The sequence below is a fragment of the Poeciliopsis prolifica genome, unplaced genomic scaffold, assembly GCF_027474105.1.
Source record: "Poeciliopsis prolifica strain line A6 unplaced genomic scaffold, Auburn_PproV2 SCAFFOLD103, whole genome shotgun sequence".
NCBI lineage: Eukaryota > Metazoa > Chordata > Actinopteri > Cyprinodontiformes > Poeciliidae > Poeciliopsis > Poeciliopsis prolifica.
This window is the reverse complement of record NW_026562478.1, coordinates 647,849-667,839: the sequence shown is the minus strand read 5'-3', so window position 1 is coordinate 667,839 and position 19,991 is coordinate 647,849. Positions and strand designations below refer to the sequence as shown.

At 39.1% G+C, this 19,991-nt stretch overlaps 1 protein-coding gene and 1 long non-coding RNA gene across 3 annotated transcripts; both read left to right on the top strand.

Moving 5' to 3' along the window:
• Positions 1 to 1,496: 1,496 nt before the first annotated feature.
• Positions 1,497 to 3,637, top strand: LOC129354095 (NLR family CARD domain-containing protein 3-like). 2 transcript variants are annotated; one of them, XM_055023585.1, is made up of 3 exons: positions 1,498 to 1,713; positions 1,832 to 3,145; positions 3,231 to 3,637. In XM_055023585.1, exons 2-3 carry the CDS (start codon positions 1,869 to 1,871, stop codon positions 3,406 to 3,408), a joined length of 1,455 nt encoding a protein of 484 aa, XP_054879560.1. In that variant the 5' UTR covers positions 1,498 to 1,713; positions 1,832 to 1,868; the 3' UTR covers positions 3,409 to 3,637. The 2 variants fall into 2 exon arrangements, with proteins under 2 accessions (XP_054879561.1, XP_054879560.1); XM_055023586.1 differs by having other exon boundaries at positions 1,497 to 3,016.
• A 12,171-nt stretch (positions 3,638 to 15,808) lies between these two features.
• Positions 15,809 to 17,001, top strand: LOC129354110 (uncharacterized). The gene is made up of 5 exons (XR_008605117.1): positions 15,809 to 15,867; positions 16,040 to 16,070; positions 16,155 to 16,205; positions 16,388 to 16,520; positions 16,844 to 17,001. It is a non-coding gene; the product is annotated as an uncharacterized LOC129354110 (long non-coding RNA).
• The last annotated feature ends 2,990 nt before the right edge of the window (positions 17,002 to 19,991 follow it).

The window sequence follows — 19,991 nt, the reverse complement described above, 5'->3', positions numbered from 1 at the left end:
TCATGATTTTGGCAAAAGTGCCAATCAGGTGTAAAATCTGCTGTAGAATTTAAACTGAGGTAACGCTGAACAGAAAATCGTTTGAAAAAAAAAGAAAGAGGAGACATTCTACCCTAAATGCTGCAAATGCAAGCATTGCTGAAAATAATTCAAACTCATGTAACATCGTGTAATGTTTCAGCTCTCTGCATCACTTTGAGTAACCAAGCTTTATTCTTTTTTATACCCTTGCTAATTCATCAGTTCGATTTCAGAAAGGAATCAATGACATTTTTTTTATAACAGAAACATAAAATGTACTCATTTTACATCTTTAAGATGACTATAACAAGACTCACTGTGTACACTGAGGGCGATGAGTTCGGTCAAAAGGAAAACGTTCAGGATTCCCAAAGATACGGCCACACCGAGGCAGAGCCTCTCTTTGGAGCTGCTGCTACCTGAACAGAAACCTGAACAGAAACCTGAGCCTTAGCAAAATGTAATTAAATTAAATACATACTATATTTCTCTGTGACTTTGTTCTTACCTGTGGGATGAGATGCACTTTGTTCAACAGGTTCCATATTGACGTAAATTTCCTCCATCGCTTCAAAACTCTGTACTGGGTTTTTTATTTTTTTTAAAACATTGACTATAAGTAGTGGAACAAAGTGTAAAAAACTGTGGGAAAGAGGTGAGATGTCTGGGGTTCAACATAAAAACGTATTTTAGAGATAACAACCAGATAAAGAAATTCATGAGTATGGAATCAGGATTATTTTTCTTAAATATCTTACGCCACATAAAATTCTTGAAGGTTTCAATAATTTCCTAGGTTCATATTTGCTGAGTCAATTCTGTATCGCTGAATATTTATTTCTCCTTTTTTCTTTGTTTTCCCTTCAGCTCGGTTAATCCTACTCATAATAAACACATTACAATTTTCTTTGGGTGACAAAAATAATTGACTTTTACATTCACGCACAACTTTGCGGTTGACCACATGGTACTGCATGGCACCGCATGGTATCAAAAATTTAAAAAATGTTTTAAATCACTGATATAAGAGTAAAAACAATAATAATAATCTGATGTTGAGATATTTCTGCTCTTTGTATCCAAATGATTTCCTTGAAGGCTAATACATTGTTGGAGCAGATAACCGGTTCCCTCCTCTGTCATATTAAGATCATAATTGTGTCATATGGATCCAACAGTTTTTTTACAGGTCTCAGTCTGTCCTGATAACTAGACATAGTCTTGCTCTCAGTAAATACCACTGTCATCTTTTAACCTTGTTTCTTGTCCAGTAGCAGAAACACTTACATTAAGAAGCCACAGTCCTTGAGTTGCATTCCAAATGACCAAACTTGTATCACCCATGAATCAAATAATTAAGGAATTGAACATATTTGTTCATATTTTTAAAGGTATGTAGTTTTAGGACCGCTATCTACTAAAAAAAAAAGCTGCATAATCTGGATAGTTGGCTGTAAACCTCAGTCACCATGTTTCCTCAACTTCTGAAACAACCACCAGGCAGAGAGCAAACAGATTGACAATCTGCTGAAGCAGCATCCTTGAAACCAGAAGATCCAGGAACAACCGTCAGCTGTGAGGATGTTTTTGAACCTAGAAGAGACGAAGAAGTCAGAACGCTGGTGACCAAAGGTGCCGCGGGCATTGGGAAAACAGTCTTGACACAGAAGTACACTTTGGACTGGGCTGAAGGTAAAGCCAACCACAACATACAGTTTATCTTCCCATTCACCTTCCGAGAGCTCAACTTGCTGAAATCTCAAAACATCACCTTAGTGGGACTCATTCATCACTTCTTTCCTGAAATCAGAAAAGCAGGAATCTGTAGCTTTGAAGAGTTCCAGATTATGTTTATCTTCGATGGTCTGGATGAACTTCAACCTCCTCTGGACTTCCACTACACTCCGGTTCTGACAGATGTTGTAGAACCCTCCTCAGTCCACACGATACTCGTAAACCTCATCAGAGGGAAGCTACTTCCCTCAGCTCGTCTCTGGATAACCACACGACCCGCGGCAGTCCATCAGATCCCTATTCAGTATGTTGACAGTGAGACAGAAATCAGAGGTTTCACAAACCAGCGGAAGGAAGAATACTTCAGAAAGAGACTCCAAGACAAGGAACTGGCCAGTAAAATCATCTCTCATATTGGGACTTCAAGAAGCCTCAATACAATGTGTCACATTCCTGTTTTCTGTTGGATCACTGCTACAGTTCTGGATCAGGTCCTGAAAGATAAAGAGAAAACAGAGCTGCCCAACACCCTGACTGAGTTGTATATCCATTTCTTGGTTGTGCAGGTCAAACAGGACAATGCCAAGTATCGCAAAAACGTTTTGACTGATGGCATCTGGAATTCAGAGACTGAGAAAATCTTTCTTTCAATGGGAAAACTAGCCTTTGAGCAGCTGGAAAAAAGAAACCTGCTCTTTTATGAAGAGGACCTAAAAGAGTATGGCATTGACATAAACACTGCCTCGACTTACCCAGGAGTCTTTATAGAGACTTTCAAGGAAGAAAGCATACTGAACCAGAAAAGGCTGTTTTGTTTTGTCCATCGGAGCATTCAAGAGTTTCTGGCTGCACTTTATGTCTTCTTGGTGTTCATGAAGGCTGGGGACAATCTGGTGAAAAGAAGTCGCAGTGCTTTGCAACCCGAATCTAAATTTAAACAGTTTTACCAGAGTGCAGTTGACAAGGCTTTGGAGAGTCCAGATGGATACTTGGACATGTTTACCCGCTTTCTCTTGGGGCTTTCACTGAAAACTAACCAAGACCTCCTGCAAGGCCTGTGGAAAAAGACCAAAAATGTTCCACAGGTTCAAAAAATGCTTATCCAACACATCAAGAAAAATATCAGGGATAGTCCTTCAGTTGAGAAAAGCATCCGGATGTTTCACTGGCTGAGTGAACTGAATGACCATTCCCTAGAGGAAGAGATTCAACAGTACCTGAGTGGAGAAGTCCTGGAAAAAGACCTCACCTCTTCTCAGTGGTCAGCACTGATTTTTGTCTTGTTGTCTTCACAAAAAGTGTTCGATGTTTTTGACTTTAAGAAGTTCTGCAAATCAAAGGAAGCCCTTCGGTGGCTAACACCAGTGATGAATGCATCAAAAAAGTCTCTGTATGTATCACACAAAGTTCAAGAAAGTTTTACTATTTATTTAAAGAAAAAGATAAAAAGTATTTATCTGGAGCTTATCTTTCAGGTTGTTTAGCTGTAACCTGTCGCAGAGAAGCTGTATATTCCTGGTGCCAATGCTAACCGCTGAGAACTCTTGCCTCAGAGAGTTGGACCTGATTGACAATGACCTGCATGATGAAGGAGTAGATTTGCTTTCTTATGGACTCAGGAGTCCAACGTGTAGACTGGAGGTTCTCAGGTGAGTATTTGGAAGATTGAGGAAATAAACAATAACATTATTGTTCCATTCTTTGTATTTTTAATAAGAAAATTTAATACCACTGAAACAACTGAGAACTGGCCATTTCCTAAGATGAAAAGAGGCCGGTTTGCCTATTATCCATCCGTCCATCCATCCATCTATCCTCCGTCTGTCCGTCCAACATCGTCTTCTGCTTATCCAAATTTGGGTCATGGCTGAAGCAGCCTAAGCAAGGGGCATAGACGTCCCTCTCCCAGCTCTTTTGGGGGAATCCAAATGTGAGGAAAACATAGTCTCTCCAGTGAGTCCTGGGTCTTCCACTGGGTCTTGTCTCCATGGGACATGCCCAGAACCCCTCACCAGGTAGGGATCCAAACCAGATGCACAAGCCATCTCAACTGGCTCCTCTCAATGTGGAGAAGCAGTGATTCTGGTCTGAGCCCCTCCCAGATGTCCAGCTAACCACTCTATCTCTCAAACAGAGCCCAAGCACCCACTGAGGAAGCTTAGAAGCTTCCCAAAGCTGATCGTGGATGATCAATAAACTGAGAGCGTCACCTTTTGGCTCAGCTGTCTCTATAACAAGAGACCGGCACAGAGTGTGCATTTCTGCAAATGTAGTACTAGTCGCCTGTGCACCTCCCATTCTATGTTTTCCATCATTTGTGAACAAGACCCATAGACACTTAAATTCCTCCATTGCAGGGGTGGGCACTCCAGGTCCTCGAGGGCCAGTCTCCTGCAACTTTTATCTCTACTTCAACACACCTGAGTCAAGCACTGATTTTTGTCTTGTTGTCTTCACAAAAAGTGTTCGATGTTTTTGACTTTAAGAAGTTCTGCAAATCAAAGGAAGCCCTTCGGTGGCTAACACCAGTGATGAATGCATCAAAAAAGTCTCTGTATGTATCACACAAAGTTCAAGAAAGTTTTACTATTTATTTAAAAGAAAAAGATAAAAAGTATTTATCTCTATATATATATATATTATATATATATATATATATATATATATTATATATATATATATATATATATATATATATATATATATATATATATATATATATATATATATATATATATATATATATATATAGTGGATAAAAATCAGAGGAAAGCCGTTGTGGTAGATGTAGCAATACCAAGTGATTGCAACATCAGGAAAAAGGAGCACGAGAAACTGGAGAAATACCAGGGCCTCAGGGAGGAACTGGAGAGGGCCTGGAAGGTGAAGACCACAGTGGTGCCTGTGGTCATCGGGGCCCTCGGGGCAGTAACCCCAAACTGGAGCAGTGGCTACAACAGATCCCAGGAACAACATCAGACATCTCAGTCCAGAAATGTGCAGTCTTGGCACAGCCAAGATACTGCAGGACCCTCAAGCTCCCAGGCCTCTGGTAGAGGACCGAGCTCAGAGGATAAGAACCACCCGCGGTGGGTGAGAAGGGATATATATATATATATATATATATATATTCATATCTATATCTCTTTTCTCTCTTTAGATTATATAATTTTAGCCACTTATTACCCAACATTTTATTTAAAAGTTATGAGTCATTAACTTATTCGAACATATAAAAATGAAACATGTTAAACCCACAGTCTCTTATGCTTTGCCATGTTAGAGTTTAATGTATAATGTAAGTTAATTTAAGTTTAAGTTAACTTAGTCTGAGAAAACATCAGAGATCAATGAATTACTTTAAGTTTGTTGATCCTAATGCTGAGGTGTGAAGTCAGCGAGCAGCCCTCTTCTCATTTTAAGCCTAAGTGAGATAAGAGGCTGGATAATGTCCAGGTCGGTACCAAAACTCTGATCGCTGACCCCCCAAACATACAGCCAAAGGATCACAGCACCAAAGTTGGTGTCATTTTCTTTTGTAATTGTTCTACCAAGTAATCAATACATTGAAAAGAAAGAAAAAAAATGTTGTCATCTGTTGCTTTCTCTGTATAATTTCCCCTTACTTTTGCCCAATTTTTCCCTAATGAGGACATGGCTGCTTCTCCTACTTCTACCCCATTTAGTCTGTATGAGTGAATTAATCCAGCCATGTCTTCTATCCACTTATCGGGGTCCTCTGCAACATGTGTTATTCCTTCCACATCCTTCCTGGCCTCTTCTAAAGTCCAGGGTCTGAAAACATAAATGTGTGGTGACTGGCCATCTCTAGGATTTGGGTTTGGGACCTGGATCATTGGATATTGTTCTGTACCGTCAAAACTGTTCAAAACTTTTGGCTGTTTGTACTGCCTGAGATTATATGAATGTCCCTGATTACTGGAACCTGCGCCTTCCTTCTCATATAGCAACGGTGGGTAGACAGGAAGGGGTGGATAAAGTGTATTTGGAGTGAGAACTGACAGTGGATCTGTGGTCAGCTCAGCTGGTGGTGATTTTGCAGGAGTGAGAGTTGGAGGAGCCAAGGGGAGCGCTGCCTGTGTGCGCGGAGGAGGGGCCTGCATTGCACCTAGTATGGGCTCGTTATCTTCCGGCTTTACAAACAAAGTAGTGGCTTCCTCACATTTACTCCCTTTGTCTTTGTTTTTTCTAATTTGTTCTCTCCTTTCTTTAGTTGCATCTAACCATTGTTTAGCACATTTCAGTTCTTCCTCCTTTCTTTCTCTCATCCTTCCTTGTTTTTCAGCTACGCTTTTTTTCTAATATTCCCACTAAAGTTTGCCATTGTTCAATTTTTAATTTCCCATCTATCTTATATTTCTTCTTCCATTTTGACATGTGTACTGTGCTACCAGGAAATCTGGACAGCATGTACTTTTCATCCCCTGTGGGATCCTCAACAAGTGAGGAATTACAAGAATTTTTATTTCCCATTATTTAAGTACTCTGCAATTTAGCTTTAGAAGTGACTTGATATTTTGTGCTCTCTCTCAAGTAAGTGCTGGAGGTCAGCGCTTAGTGTCCCCTGAAGAACAGGCTTCTAGACTGAGACTAGCCTCAGTCCGGTTCTTCACTTAGGATTCTAATTCCGAGGACAGAAAGTTTTACTCACAGAGAGAGATGAGCACCACTCGCTCTTGTATGCACACACACATACACACACACACACACACACAGCACGGCAGCAATGACACAGCAACAAAAATCGCAGCAACTAACAATTTCCTATCAGTGCGAGGATTCTTCCTTATGGGAAGTCCTCATTAAAAGAGGGGCTCTAAAAACACCTCTCTTGTAGATTTTAGTTGAGACGACAGGGATTCTACACCCTCTGGGACTTTAGTCAAGTTGTTCCGACAAGAACTCCCAACCTGTTTAGCTGATAAACATCAACCTGGCCTTTAACCCGTTTAGTCAAAATACTATTTGACAAGGACTTTAACCTTTTTAGCTGATAAACATCAACTGGGACTTTAACCCTTTAATTATTTAATTGTTTCACTCACGCTTTCCGTCGGCTCGTTCTATTCGGTCGGATCTCGGCAGTCCCGCCGCTGGCAGACAAAGTCGGACCCAAGGTGCTGGCCTGGCGAAGAATTCACTTCCCGGGTCTTTCTTTCCAAGTCCTAATGACTCTGGCCGTGCACGGTTTCAGCGCGTCGTTCTTCATCTGTCAGCGAACAAAATGCGATTTGAGAAAACTTATTATTCAGATAAAAAAACATTGGCACAAGGATGTGGTGTTATTTTTTTGGCAGAATCAAAATTGGATTGTTTTGCAAAACTGCAATGGAAACACTTTTTTCTCATCATACAAGTCACATGGCCAACAGAATGTTGCCACTGGCGTAACCCACGAAGAAGAAGACAACAGGAAGGCGCAGCAAGTTTTCTAACAAAATTATTCATGTGTGATTCTTATTTAATGGAAACGCCATCTTTGCAAAATTTAATTTTTTTGACATCGCTGGAAAATCAACAAAGTTTTGTACACATGTATACTGACAAAGACTTCTTATGAGTTCAGAATGTTCATGATTTTAATTTACTGCATTTGGTTTCTGCTGGTGCAGAAATATGATGCATGTTTCACATCAATGACGAAAAGCCAGATAAAATGTGACATGCTAGTTCTGACATCGGCTTTAGTTCCACGTCTGTTAGTGGCACAAATCGGATTTTTGAAAAGATCAAAACTGAGCCGTGAAAAAGCGGGACTCAGTTTACATTTACCTGCTGCGTGAACAAAGTCTAAATTTAATCTTGTCACTCTGCGTTTTCTGACCCAGCCGGGGAGCTGAGCACGATTTCCACTTCATGTCCTTTGGGCCCAGTGCCGGTTCCCACTGTGTTTATCATGCGATACATTCAGAACATGTGCAGCATGCCCAACATGGATGCATCATGAACATTATGCCAAAACGTCTCAGTGAACAAAGACATTTTTTAAAGACGGCACCACTGCGTCTTATCAGACGCAGTGGTGCCGGAACATCAGACAGACTCCTGTCTGCTGATCTGAAGCTTTTCACCTCAGAGAAGAACAATGACATCCAACGACAAACTTTCAGCTGCAACAACTCTGTAAAGTTGTCTCTCTTTAAATAAGTTTTGATATGGCTTGTTGGTAAATAACTGCTTTAAAATGATAATGTTGCTACTGGTTGTAATTAAATGAAAAGTCAGTAAATGGAAAATACTGGGAGGAGAAAATGAAAATGTCTCGACTTACAACCCGTATTGCGATTTACTAAACCTGAACCAGAGAGCAGGTGATGTTTTTGTCAATATTTAGCATTTTGTCCTGTAAACTGGCAGGAAAATATGTTTGCAGCCACTGAGGTGAGAGAAGCATAGAAACAATGACAAAAATCATGACTTGTCAAGGATTTGCAACATTTACCAAACATAAAACAAAACTATAAAAAATCCTCCAGCAATGCTAATTTTGAATAAATCAATTTATGGTACCGCTGTGTATGAGGTGAGATGTGATTATGAGATCTTTTCTCAAACTTATGAGATCAGGATCTTGTAATTATGACGTGTTATTTTATAAATATAAGATCTGATTAGAAAATTGTGGGTTTCTCACTGGAAACAAACCAGTTTAAATAAAGTTTTTATAAATAAAACTCAAACATTCAGTATAAATGTCGCTTGTTAGAAGAAAGAATGATGCAACCTGATGAGAGACATTTATCTAAATATTACGGAAATGTGTAATGAAATTAGAAACTTTTTGGATGCTTTTGGATTGGAGAGAAAAAAATGAACGTGACGTTTAAATGGAAATGTATTTCTGTGCAAAGGTGTGAGTTTGGCTTACATGCAAACTAAAAATTAAATATGCCTCAGTTGTTCCTGGAAGTTCAGTGTACAGTTTTTCCTCATGCCAACTTCACCAGGTTTCCAGGTGTGTTCCAAGTGACACAATGTATTGTTTTTAAAATAGTTCTCATGAAAGGAGGCTTTCATTTTCTAAAAATGACAGACACTTCACAGACTTGTTTTTCTTTTGTAACGGTATTCCTGAAGATATTTTTTAGTTCCTTGTGAACTTAAGATCTAAATAAAACACTTTAAGTCCTAATATCTCAGTCATATTAGGTGTTAATGTTTAATCCAGTGAAACTATTTATGGACATAAACAACAACCTAAAACGACAAAATACCAACAAAAGTTTAAAATAAAAAGTATATATAAAACCAAGATTCATATGATTATCAGAAATGTACTTTGAAAATCCATCATATCCCATCAAACATACAATAAATGTAGTCTAACTGACTGAAATAGAATCTATTAATGTGATTGTTCACTTCATATTTTTATCATTTCCTGGTTTCCCGTCCAGCCTTTTCTCGTACAGGCAGATGAATGTGTCATCTATTCACCCTCACTTATCTGACACTAATCAATGTTTATTTTCATATGGCTTATTGATTTACCGAGTTTCAGCTTTCATTTTCAACAACCTGAATGCTTTATGTAGGTGAGAGCAAAATGATAAGAAGGTCATCACTGTGACCTACTTGAAAAGAAAAAGAAACTCAAGTAAAGGATTTAATGAAAGAAATGTGTTTCATAAAAACATGTAAGATTAGGAAATATTATGGATTTTGCAAATGACTGTTTTTCAGCATTTCATTTCATTGTCCAGTCTATCTGTATTTTGTGGATTTAGAGAAGGATGATGACTAAGAACACTAGAAAATTTACTGAGTTTCTGTTGCCGCCTCCACAGATGATCTTATAGTTAAAAACTTTTCCACGTTTCATCACCTTTCAATCAAAAATCTTGTTGGAATTGCAGATGATAAACCAACACAAAGTTGTGCAATTTTTCTATCAAGTGAAAAAAAATGTTAAACAGTTTACAAAAAAAACAAGTAAATCCAATTACTCAAAACCCGATTAGTGTAACACAGGGGCGCCGCCAAGAATCTGGGGCCCCATGAAAAAAAACTGTTTAAAACTTTCTGCAGTGTTTGTGTTTCTGTTCTGGTGGGCCTAACTTTAACATTAATGGTTAACATATTTATTTACATATTTATATATGTTTGTTAAGTTGCAAATGAGGAAGGGGGATCTGGGAGGAGAGTGTGACAAAATAGGTTTTGAGTGAGATTTAAGCGCACACACTACAAATGATTGTTTGTTCACATAGATAAATGCACTCACATCAGTCTCACTGATTTCTGCATTTCCTGTGTTGTTTTCCTGAATGAGAAGAAAGTTTTGCTTTTGAGAAAAAGTAGGTCAATGCTTGTTGTTCTAGTTACTCCAAAATTAAAATAAATGGAAAATCTAATTAATAAATTTCAATCTATCTTTTAATATTGTTTTAAGAAGATGTCAAAATGTTGAAAAAGCTTCCACCTGCATCAACCATTTTACCCTAGCAGGCCAGATTTGCTCCATCTCGGCCGCCCAAAGTCCCTCAGACGGCTGCAAATGGCCCCTGGGCCCACTTTTAACACCTCTGTTCTGGAGACTGGTGGCCAGTAAACCCAGAAGGTCGGATTTGCGACCTGCAGATGAAGATCCCATGTTCAATGAAGCAGCCGACTGATTGACAGATTCAAATGTCTTCAACAATGTGGCAATTGTTAAGTGGAGGAACAAGAAGGTGAGTTAATAGTCGCAGTCCTGGATTAACTGGTCCATCCACATGCCTGCTGTCATCACATTAAATGTGGTTTCTGACATGAATGAAAACAAACTTTCGCCACATGCTTAGAAAAACTTCTTCCATCCACAGTGAAGCTCTTTAAACGAGTCAGTTTGAGAGTTTGGAGGCCCCTGAGAGAACCAGGACATGCGACATGGAAACTTTACTACAAATAAATAATTTAGCTTCTAATATCTCTGAATTCATTCTGTGAATTTTCTGATCATTAAAGTCCAAACTGTTCAGCTCAAAGCTTTTCCTTATCCACTTCAGGTTTATTCTCAGGGCAATTAAATCCCAATCAGAGTAATAATAATGTAAGCTCATTAAAATTTCCTTAACATTTAACTGAACATTAAAAGTTGAGGTTGTTTTTAGCTCTTTCTGTTTTTGTGAGTATACTTCTATTTCTGAATTGTAGATCTGACTTTTTCTAAACAATTACATTTTATTACACCTTTACATTGATAGTTTCAAAACAATAATTCAAGTGGCAAATTAAATATTTGCATAACTTAACATTTGACAACTTCCTTCAAGTGATGGGAAAAAAAAAAGCTGTGTTCCCATTTTGGTCCAAGATCAATAAGATACTTGACAGGTGACTGATGCACAACAATGAGCCCTGAGGCACACCCCGTGTTCGCAGCGTTTAAAAGGTGGGAGGCTGAGCTGCTTCTGCATCCAGCCTCAGACTCCTGGACTGACAGGTAGCCTCTTCTCCTCCACTCACATTCCTCTCTTATTGCTTTAACAAACTGCTTTTATCTTCCAAGACTTGAACTGTTATCTTAACAACAAAACTCTGTTTAGATTTGGATTTTTTCAGGTCAGAAGCTTCCCTGCAGAAAGCAAGATGTTTAGAGTTTTTCTTCTTCTTCTTCCTCACCATCTCGATGGCAAGGACGGCGGCTGTTCCTCTGGTAAGTTTGAAGGGAGACAAATAAAACTAATTTGTTTCATCCAACATAGGGAAGCCTAATGTGTTTAGATATATTGGGTTTGCAATGCAGCATCAACAGCAAATATCCAAACCATCATGAAGCAGAAGAAATGTGGTTGTCATTAAATGCTGAAATCTCTGTTTGTGTTGCAGAAAGCAGATGACAGTGAAAACCAAATCAGTGAGTAGAAAAATAAAAGAAACCTGAAGTGAAACTGAAATCTCTGACATGTGGATTTCTTTCCTTCCTCCCACAGATGAGGACATGGATGTCACAGAAATCATCTCCAAAGCAAACGAAGGCATAAGTAAGAGAGCAATTTCACACAACCCAACAGCTTTGAATGTAATTTTATATTTGCAAGTCAAGACAAAAAAATAATCATCATCTATTAATAAATCGACTGATTCATTTCTCAGAAATTAGCTTAATGGTTTGCCTTTGTCAAATCTTCAAGCCTGATAAGAAACTGGATATTTTTTAATCTGCATAAGGAACTGTCCCTACATTTCACTAGTGATCAATCGGTTTATTTGCAGTCTGTACAATTTCTAACCAGGATAGCATAGCATTTTAAAAATATTGTAAAAGTATAAAACAATACATTGGTTCCTTGTGTGTAATAAGAATAAGTAGTAAAAGACTCTGTACTCTCCTGGAGTGCTTTCATTGGCCAGCTCAATGCAGCATGTCTTGTTCAAGATGCAGAGGTCAAAGAATACACAAAAATCCTTTGTGTCATAAGAATCAATGTTCTTCACTCTGTTGTGTTTTGTGTTTCTGCAGAGACTCCACTGGTCCACGGTGACATTGCTCTGAGCAAATTGAGGAACGCAGACCCATGCACCGCCACCGGCTGCAAATGGCCCAAACCTGGAAAAATGTCTACATTCCCGTCTCATCTCCAGCTCTTACTGTGAGCAAAACCAGCACCTGAATAAAACACAAGACTTTAAAATAGATGCAAACTTTTCCAAGTTCTTTCATGTTTATTTCAGAAGGCAGAAGGAACAGTAGATGATGTCTGTGTTGGAGTTTGTTTTGTAGTTAGGACCTTGGTAAGATGTTTTGTTTTGCAGCCACGGCAGAGCGTAACATCATCATCAAGGGCCTGGTGAGCTTCCACGCCTCCACCTGCATTCGCTTTGTCTGGAGGATTTCATCACACCAAAGGAACTTCCTTCACTTCTACTCAGGACCTGGGTAGGAACTCAGTCACATATCGTGACTTTTACTTCCACACATTTCCACTGATTTCCTCCTGATCTCCCCGTCAGGTGCTGGTCCTACCTGGGCCGTCAGCGTGGAAAACAGCTTGTGTCTCTTAGTAGAAAATGGCTGCGTGTATCACTCCACGGTGCAGCATGAGGTCAACCACGCTCTGGGGTTCCACCACGAACATGTCCGCTCTGACAGAGACTCCTTCGTCCAGGTCCTCACCCAGAACATCATCCCAGGTTGGCTCAGTCACACAACCGTGGCTTAATGCTTCTATCTGCAGATCATCTTGGTTAGATCTGAAAACAGAAGTATTTTAAACAAGTCATACATTTCTGTATTTTGCACATTTGGACACAATGAAAAAAAACTATTTGCATTCAGATCCATTCAGCCATTCATAGGGAACTTAATACTTTCCAAATGACCAAAATCAGAGAACTCAGCAGGTTTTTGTGTGGGAAGTTTGGAAACTGACATTTAAACTGTAAGATCACATTGCCTCATGTTCTACTTTATCTATAGCAATGGAAAAGTGACATTTTCTGACATAAAGTGACAATTTAAAAAGTTAACTTTTTTTCTTAATCAGGGAACGAACACAACTTTAAGAAGGTGCAGACTAACAACCTGGGCACTCCCTACGACTTCAACTCCGTTATGCATTACTCCAAGTGAGTCTTGGCTTCAAAAATACCTTCTATTGTGTTCACACAGCTTGCTGTTTTCAGTCTGACTGTGACTGCAGATGCATTTTGTTCATCACTTCCTCCTTCTTCCAGGACCGCCTTCTCCAGAAACGGCCAACCGACTCTCCTTTCCAAAGCTAATCCTTCCCTCGACTTTGGAAGAGCCTCATCGATGAGCGTCAACGACATCGCCCGCATCAACAGGCTCTATGGATGCTGTGAGTAAAATATTGATCTTTTCAAACATTTCTCTAGCATTTCCAGCAGCTGTATGACTTACGGTACTTTTTCTCTCAGCTTAAGTTTCAACACCATAAAGGAGAAACTTCAGCTCGCCAGCTGACCTTCGGCTCTGACCTGCTCCTCTCTCAAAATCTCAGAGCTACAGAAACTCTTCCTCTGCTGTCTCATTTACTGCATTTAACTACTTAACTACATAACTGCTGAAGACAGTTGCTGAAGAAACAGATTTTTGGGTATTACATCTCAATCTGTTAATGTCAGAATACATATTGGTGCTTATTGGTGAAGGATTTCTTATCAAAAAAGGTTTTCATTTATACTATGGTTTGGCTTTTTTTTGCATCTGCTATAAAAAATGGAAAGGAATGTTTCAATTGAAGATAAATCTAAGGGGAATTTTGGTTAAGTAAATTATGTTGTGACAAAAAAATGTGTAAGATGGAAAGATGGACTGGACTGGTATAAAATATCTAAATAAAAGGCAATTATTCAAGAATGTACAATCTATGGAAATGTGAAATGTAAAAGTTCCCCAATTACATTTGGACTAAAAAGGTTTTTATCTACATAATGTTACAAGTTCTCATCCAACATGTTATTCTTGTGACCAACATGTTTTTTCTGAAATTTAATGGTATTGTAATTCATGTAATCCATTCAATCAAGTACCAAATAAAATTTGATCATTCCAACATCAATGTTTCTTTCTCTCTGTAACAGTTGGACATTTGGGACAAAGATCAGGGTTTCCTTAGTGCAGCACCACAAAATAAAAGCCTCCACACTTTCAGTATGAAGTTGTTTAAAAATTAAATGCTAAAATAATGTAAAGCAGGTGAGATAAATAAAAGTATATATTCATAGACTATATTTGTGCTCTTATGCTAACCATACTCAGAGTTTTAAATGAGTTTAGATACAATAAAATGTTAATTCTTACTTTATTTTGAAGTAAGAATAAACATGGTTGTGACTTGTGAGACAGATGAGCAATGAAAACAAAAAATCAACTCCTCTATTTCCTCCTGCCATTGCCCTCTGAAGAAATGTTCCTCTCCTGGTCAAAAACCACCAATCAGAGCCAGGAGGAGGGCTTAGCGCTGCTAATCATCCTCCTGTACTCTTTTAAATCTGCTATTGATTGAAAAGCAACTCCAAGTTACAAAAAACCTGTTTATCTACCATAATCTGTGGCTTTGCTAACTAGCAGGCTATGTTGCGGTGAGCCAGCATAGCCTGTAGTTTTGTAAAAAGCAAGAGGATGAGAGTGATGGACAGCGCTAAGACCTCCTACTGCCTCTGATTTGCTTCTGCAGAGGATCTCGATTTTTCCAGATTATCTGTTTTATGTGATACTGTCAGAACATAATGATAATATTAACAAGTATGTAAAATATTTTTTCTATAAAAGTTACATTCTGGTGCTGTAAGTGATGAAACTTTTGTGATGGATACTCCTGTTACAAAGGATGTAGCTTTTAATTTGTTAGTTGAGATACAGAAACGCTGACTTACAAAATGCCAGTGTGCTTTGTGTCATAATATAACATATTTCTGTTCTTTATGTGGTCAATATCATGACCTCCCTGCACAAATGTTCTAGAATGTTATTAGTCGATAACAACTCTACTACTTCCAATGAAAGAATAGGCAAAATAACAATGACAGGATAAAATAAGCAATGAAAGCAGAAGAAATATTGACTGAATCGCCCTAATCCTCCAGCTCCAAGGATTAAAAGAAAAGGAAAACAAACAAGTTTTCAGAAGAGATTTAAAATCACCTGGGAGAAAACAGCCCAACATTTATTTCACTTTCTCATCTGGAAGAGCTAAAAGCATTTGTTTTCAGTTGGACTTCTGTTTTTTCCATTTTGTATTTTTGTAAAAAACAGATTTGCTTCTATGTTCACGTGAGCTGCATGTTGTTAAAAGCTGCTACATTGTGCAAAGACGGGACCAAACAGTGATGCACTTCACCTGCAACTTGTAACAGCACTGGTTTATTTTGGGAACAGATTGTCCCATCTGGATTAATGATGGATATAAAAAGCTTGGTCAGCAGTTTCTTGTGTCAGACGGGATCTGAGCCTCAGCTGCTCCGTCAGTAAACGGCTCTCTGACTCTTCTTTAACTCCCATTTTTTTCTTCATCATGTTTACATGCTTTCAAACTGAAACAGAAAGAAAACATTTTCTTTTCGTGTCACGATGAAGCTTCAGGACCTTCATCATGATCCCGGTTTTTGTCCCTTCTCTTCAACTCAGTGGAAACTGTCGACACGGTAAGTTTATGATGGGATCAGTTCGTTTTACTGATTCACCTCGCAGCTTAGACAAAACCCAAGATTTATGAAAGGCTGTTCTTCATTTTGATTGTATTTATTTTTTAAAAAAAGAAAAGTTTCAACATGTAAAAGACCAAAATGACGCAGTTTTCTTCCATCTGTGTTCCAGAGTCCTGTAGTAGAACCTGCTCAGTATCCCAGTGAGTTTGAAACAAAGATCAATTTTATCTGACACAGCAGAGGCATAAATTTAACCAAAGGTTCTGGCAACATTTCTTTCTCAGAAGAGTTTATGGATATCTTTAAAAGCATCCCACAACCACAAGCTGACAAAGGTGAGACACAAGCTCACAAAACAAAAAACACCCAGCAGATAATAATGAGAAAAACGTATCATTTTAACTCTAATCCTTAAAATAACAACAAATACGCATGGTTTTGATGTCAGATGAATTTAAAATTGCAGTCTTGTTTTTGCATTCCTTTCTGTGTTTGTCTGTCATTTGCTGTGTCGCAGAGCCAAAGCGATATGATGACATTGCTATGCCAAAAATCTTAAAGAGGAATGCAGACCCGTGCACCATCACAGGCTGCAAGTGGTTCAAATCCGGAGAGTACGTCTACACCGTACTACATCGACACTAATTACTGTAAGCATCATGTGACAAAAACAGGCAAAAAAACTGACAGCTGAAGTTAAAATGACTAAACCCTCTGTTGAAACTTTAAGTTTTTTCAAAGATTTCTCAGGTGCTGTTAAACAGATCAATGATGTTTCAGTATGACTTTTCCAAACATCCTGGTTTGTATTTTGGATTCTTACAAAACCAATTATTACCCTCTAAAGAACTGGCCTATTGATTTAGCCAAAGTGCAAACCACTGCTGTGAAATCATGTGCTTTCACTTGCATTCAGTCAATCGACAATAGAGAGACATTAGGGGCAGGCTTTCATCAAATCTCATTTTGACAGGTGCCACGCCCCTTTTACAGGAAGTCCCGCCTTAGAGGACAGGAAGTCCCGCCTTAGAACACCGTAAGTCCCGCCTTAGATGACCGGAAGTCCCGCCTTACACCCACCCCATCCCTCCCTCCCTCCTTTCGAATGTGACGACGTGCCTCCTCCTCCTCCTCCTCCTCCTCCTCCTCCTCCTCCTCCTCCTCCTCCTCCTCCTCCTCCTCCTCCTCCTCCTCCTCCTCCCCTCCTCCTCCTCCTCCTCCTCCTCCTCCTCCTCCTCCTCCTCCCTCCTCCTCCTCCTCTCCTCCTCTCCTCCTCCTCCTCCTCCTCCTCCTCCTCCTCCTCCTCCTCTCCTCCTCTCCTCCTCCTCCTCCTCCTCCTCCTCCTCCCTCCTCCTCCTCCTCTCCTCCTCCCCCCCTCCCTCCTCCCTCCTCCTCCTTCTCCTCCTCCTCCTCCTCCTCCTTCTCCTCCTCATCCTCCTCCTCCTCCTCCTCCTCCTCCTTTCCTCCTCCTCCCCCCTCCTCCTCCTCCTCCTCCTCCTCCTCCTCCTCGTCGTCCCCTCCTCCACCTCCTCCTCCTCCTCCTCGTCCTCCTCCTCCTCCACCTCCTCCTCCTCCTCCTCCTCCTTCTCCTCCTCCTCCTCCACCTCCTCCTCCTCCTCCTCCTCTTCCCCTCCTCCTCCTCCTCCTCTCCTCGTCCTTGTCCTCCTGCTCCTCCTCCTTCTCTTGATTTTTTCTTTTTTAAAGAGTAATACCAATACAACAACAGTTATTTAATCAAGAAAAATGTATATAATTATATACTATGCCTACTGAAGTTTAAATAGATTTGGAATGGAGATGTTACTTCTGATTCTGTGCCTGGCCTACGACTGGGGTCTGAGCTGGGGGCTTGATCAATATAGGTACGGCCTGTGAAATCCCTTCGGGGGTCGTTCTCAGTGACATATGGTCTGTGTGTTAGGTTTTTCTGTTTCTCTCTGCTGAATTCAGAAAATGCCGTATATCTGACTTTCTTTTTAAGAGTAATACAGCACCAACAACAGTTATTTAATCAAGTAAAATGTATATAATTATATACTAAACCTAGTGAAGTTGAAATAGATGCCGGAGATGTTGCTTCTGATTCTGTGTCTGTGTTCAGCCAGGCCTACAACTGGAGGTCTGAGCTGCGATACGCAGGGCCTGCGAGAGAAGGAATGTACTAGTTGCATACTTGCAAAACTTGCAGGATGCAGACAGAATGATAAATTAGCCACCTCGGGGGAATTCAGAGCGATACAGAATGACAAATTAGCCACCTCGGGGGAATTCAAAGCAAGGCCCTCATGAACCCTGGTGGTTCATGAGGGCAAACCAGACCACATCTGGTTTCTCTGTTTTTCTCTCTGTTTATTTTTTTAAGACAGAAGAAATGTTTAGAAACACCCGCTCCTCCTGTCATACGATATTACAACAGGCTTCTGATTTTTCACAAGTAAAGCTCCTCAGCTGCGCCGCAGCGGGTCAATGCAGAGGGGGGAGTGCTAATTGCCTTGTTGTGTGTCTGGGGCAGTCGTGAGGGGGAAAAAAAAAAAGCCCCTGCCCCCTGCAAATACATACGTCTAAAGAAAACCTGCTATTTAACTACATTATTTATGGTAGCATGACTAGTTAGTACTGACTACAAGTTTGTGATTTTCATGCTTTCTCCAAAATAGTAAATGCCGGTTTAAACACATTTGAAACTCATAGATTTTTCTGTAACACTCACTAGTGTGATACATTTCAGTAAATGTTTCTCATTTGTACATGTACTTCTTAAGAATATGTGACTGTTTGTAAGCAGGCCAACGGGAGGTTATTCAAATTAAACTTTTAACTTTCCTTGGTTAAAGAATTTGTCCAGAATTTTCCAAAATTTATCCTCGCATCATTGTAAATGCTACTTTGGTTCAATTTTTTTCCTGCTGCTGAATCAACACTGATCTTCCCAGAGCTTCATGCTTTCTCCAAAATAGTAAACGCCGGTATAAACACATTTGAAACTCATACATTTTTCTCTGTAACACTCGCTAGTGTGAAACATGTCAGTAAAAGTTTCTCATTTGTAAATTTATTTCTTAAGAATATGTGACACTTATTAAACTGACCTTACTGAGACTACTCATATTTAAGTTTTAGCTTTCCCCAGAGTTGAAAGTTTTTTTTTCTCTCTTTTCTTTATTTTTCTTAACACTGCGCAACTACGCTCCGACATGGTAAATTATTTTGTTACCTTTATCATTATCCACTACTTTTGTCTCTAACTTATATGCTGTATGTTTCTCGGCCCAAATGATGCTTTTTTTCCTCCATCCATCATTTTACACACTTGAATGTGTTCAATAACGAAATATAGTTGTTGAATTTTCCGTTACTGAAGCTTATAAATGATCAATGTAAACTTTCAGTCTGTATTCAGATAGTGAATACAATTCCTATTATTTAGAGTTGATGCGTGCACTTGGATTTCTATCAATTTATTGAATGATGGGTCTGCGTAAACATTTATCAAACTGAATGGCCATTCAGGTTTCATATAATTTTTTTATTTTGGTTTCTGTTGCACAACTTCAAATATATGCTGGCTATCAACCAACCATTCAATCAGTGATTTTTTTTTCTTTTTTTAAAAAAATAACCCCTCTCACATCTTCTGACAACTAGCCCAACTTATAATAACATTAACTAAGTTTGCTAATGGTGCACTTTACCTAAAAACAAATATTAAAAAAAAAACATACTCACTACAGCCCTTCTCCCAGAGTTGGTCACAACATGGTGATTGTTTTTTTTTTACCGTTAAAATTATCTACAGCTTTTGTTCCTTGCTTCTCATGATGCTATCTGTTCACTAATGTTCACTAATGTTCACCTCTTGTAAATGATAAGCTTATTAACGAACAATATGAACCATCAGCATGTGTTAAAGAAGATCATATCAGCCAGATGAAGTAAAAATATCATGATACTCAAAGCAATCAAAAATATATTGATCTGAAAGGTAATTTCTCCTTTTCAGGGAGCTTAGACTGAATGAAAGGAATTATTGAAATATACGACGAAATATTTAATTTTAGAATTTCGATAATAGAACTTCAACTATGAATTGAAAGATTACATTGTATTTATTAAGTGAAGAT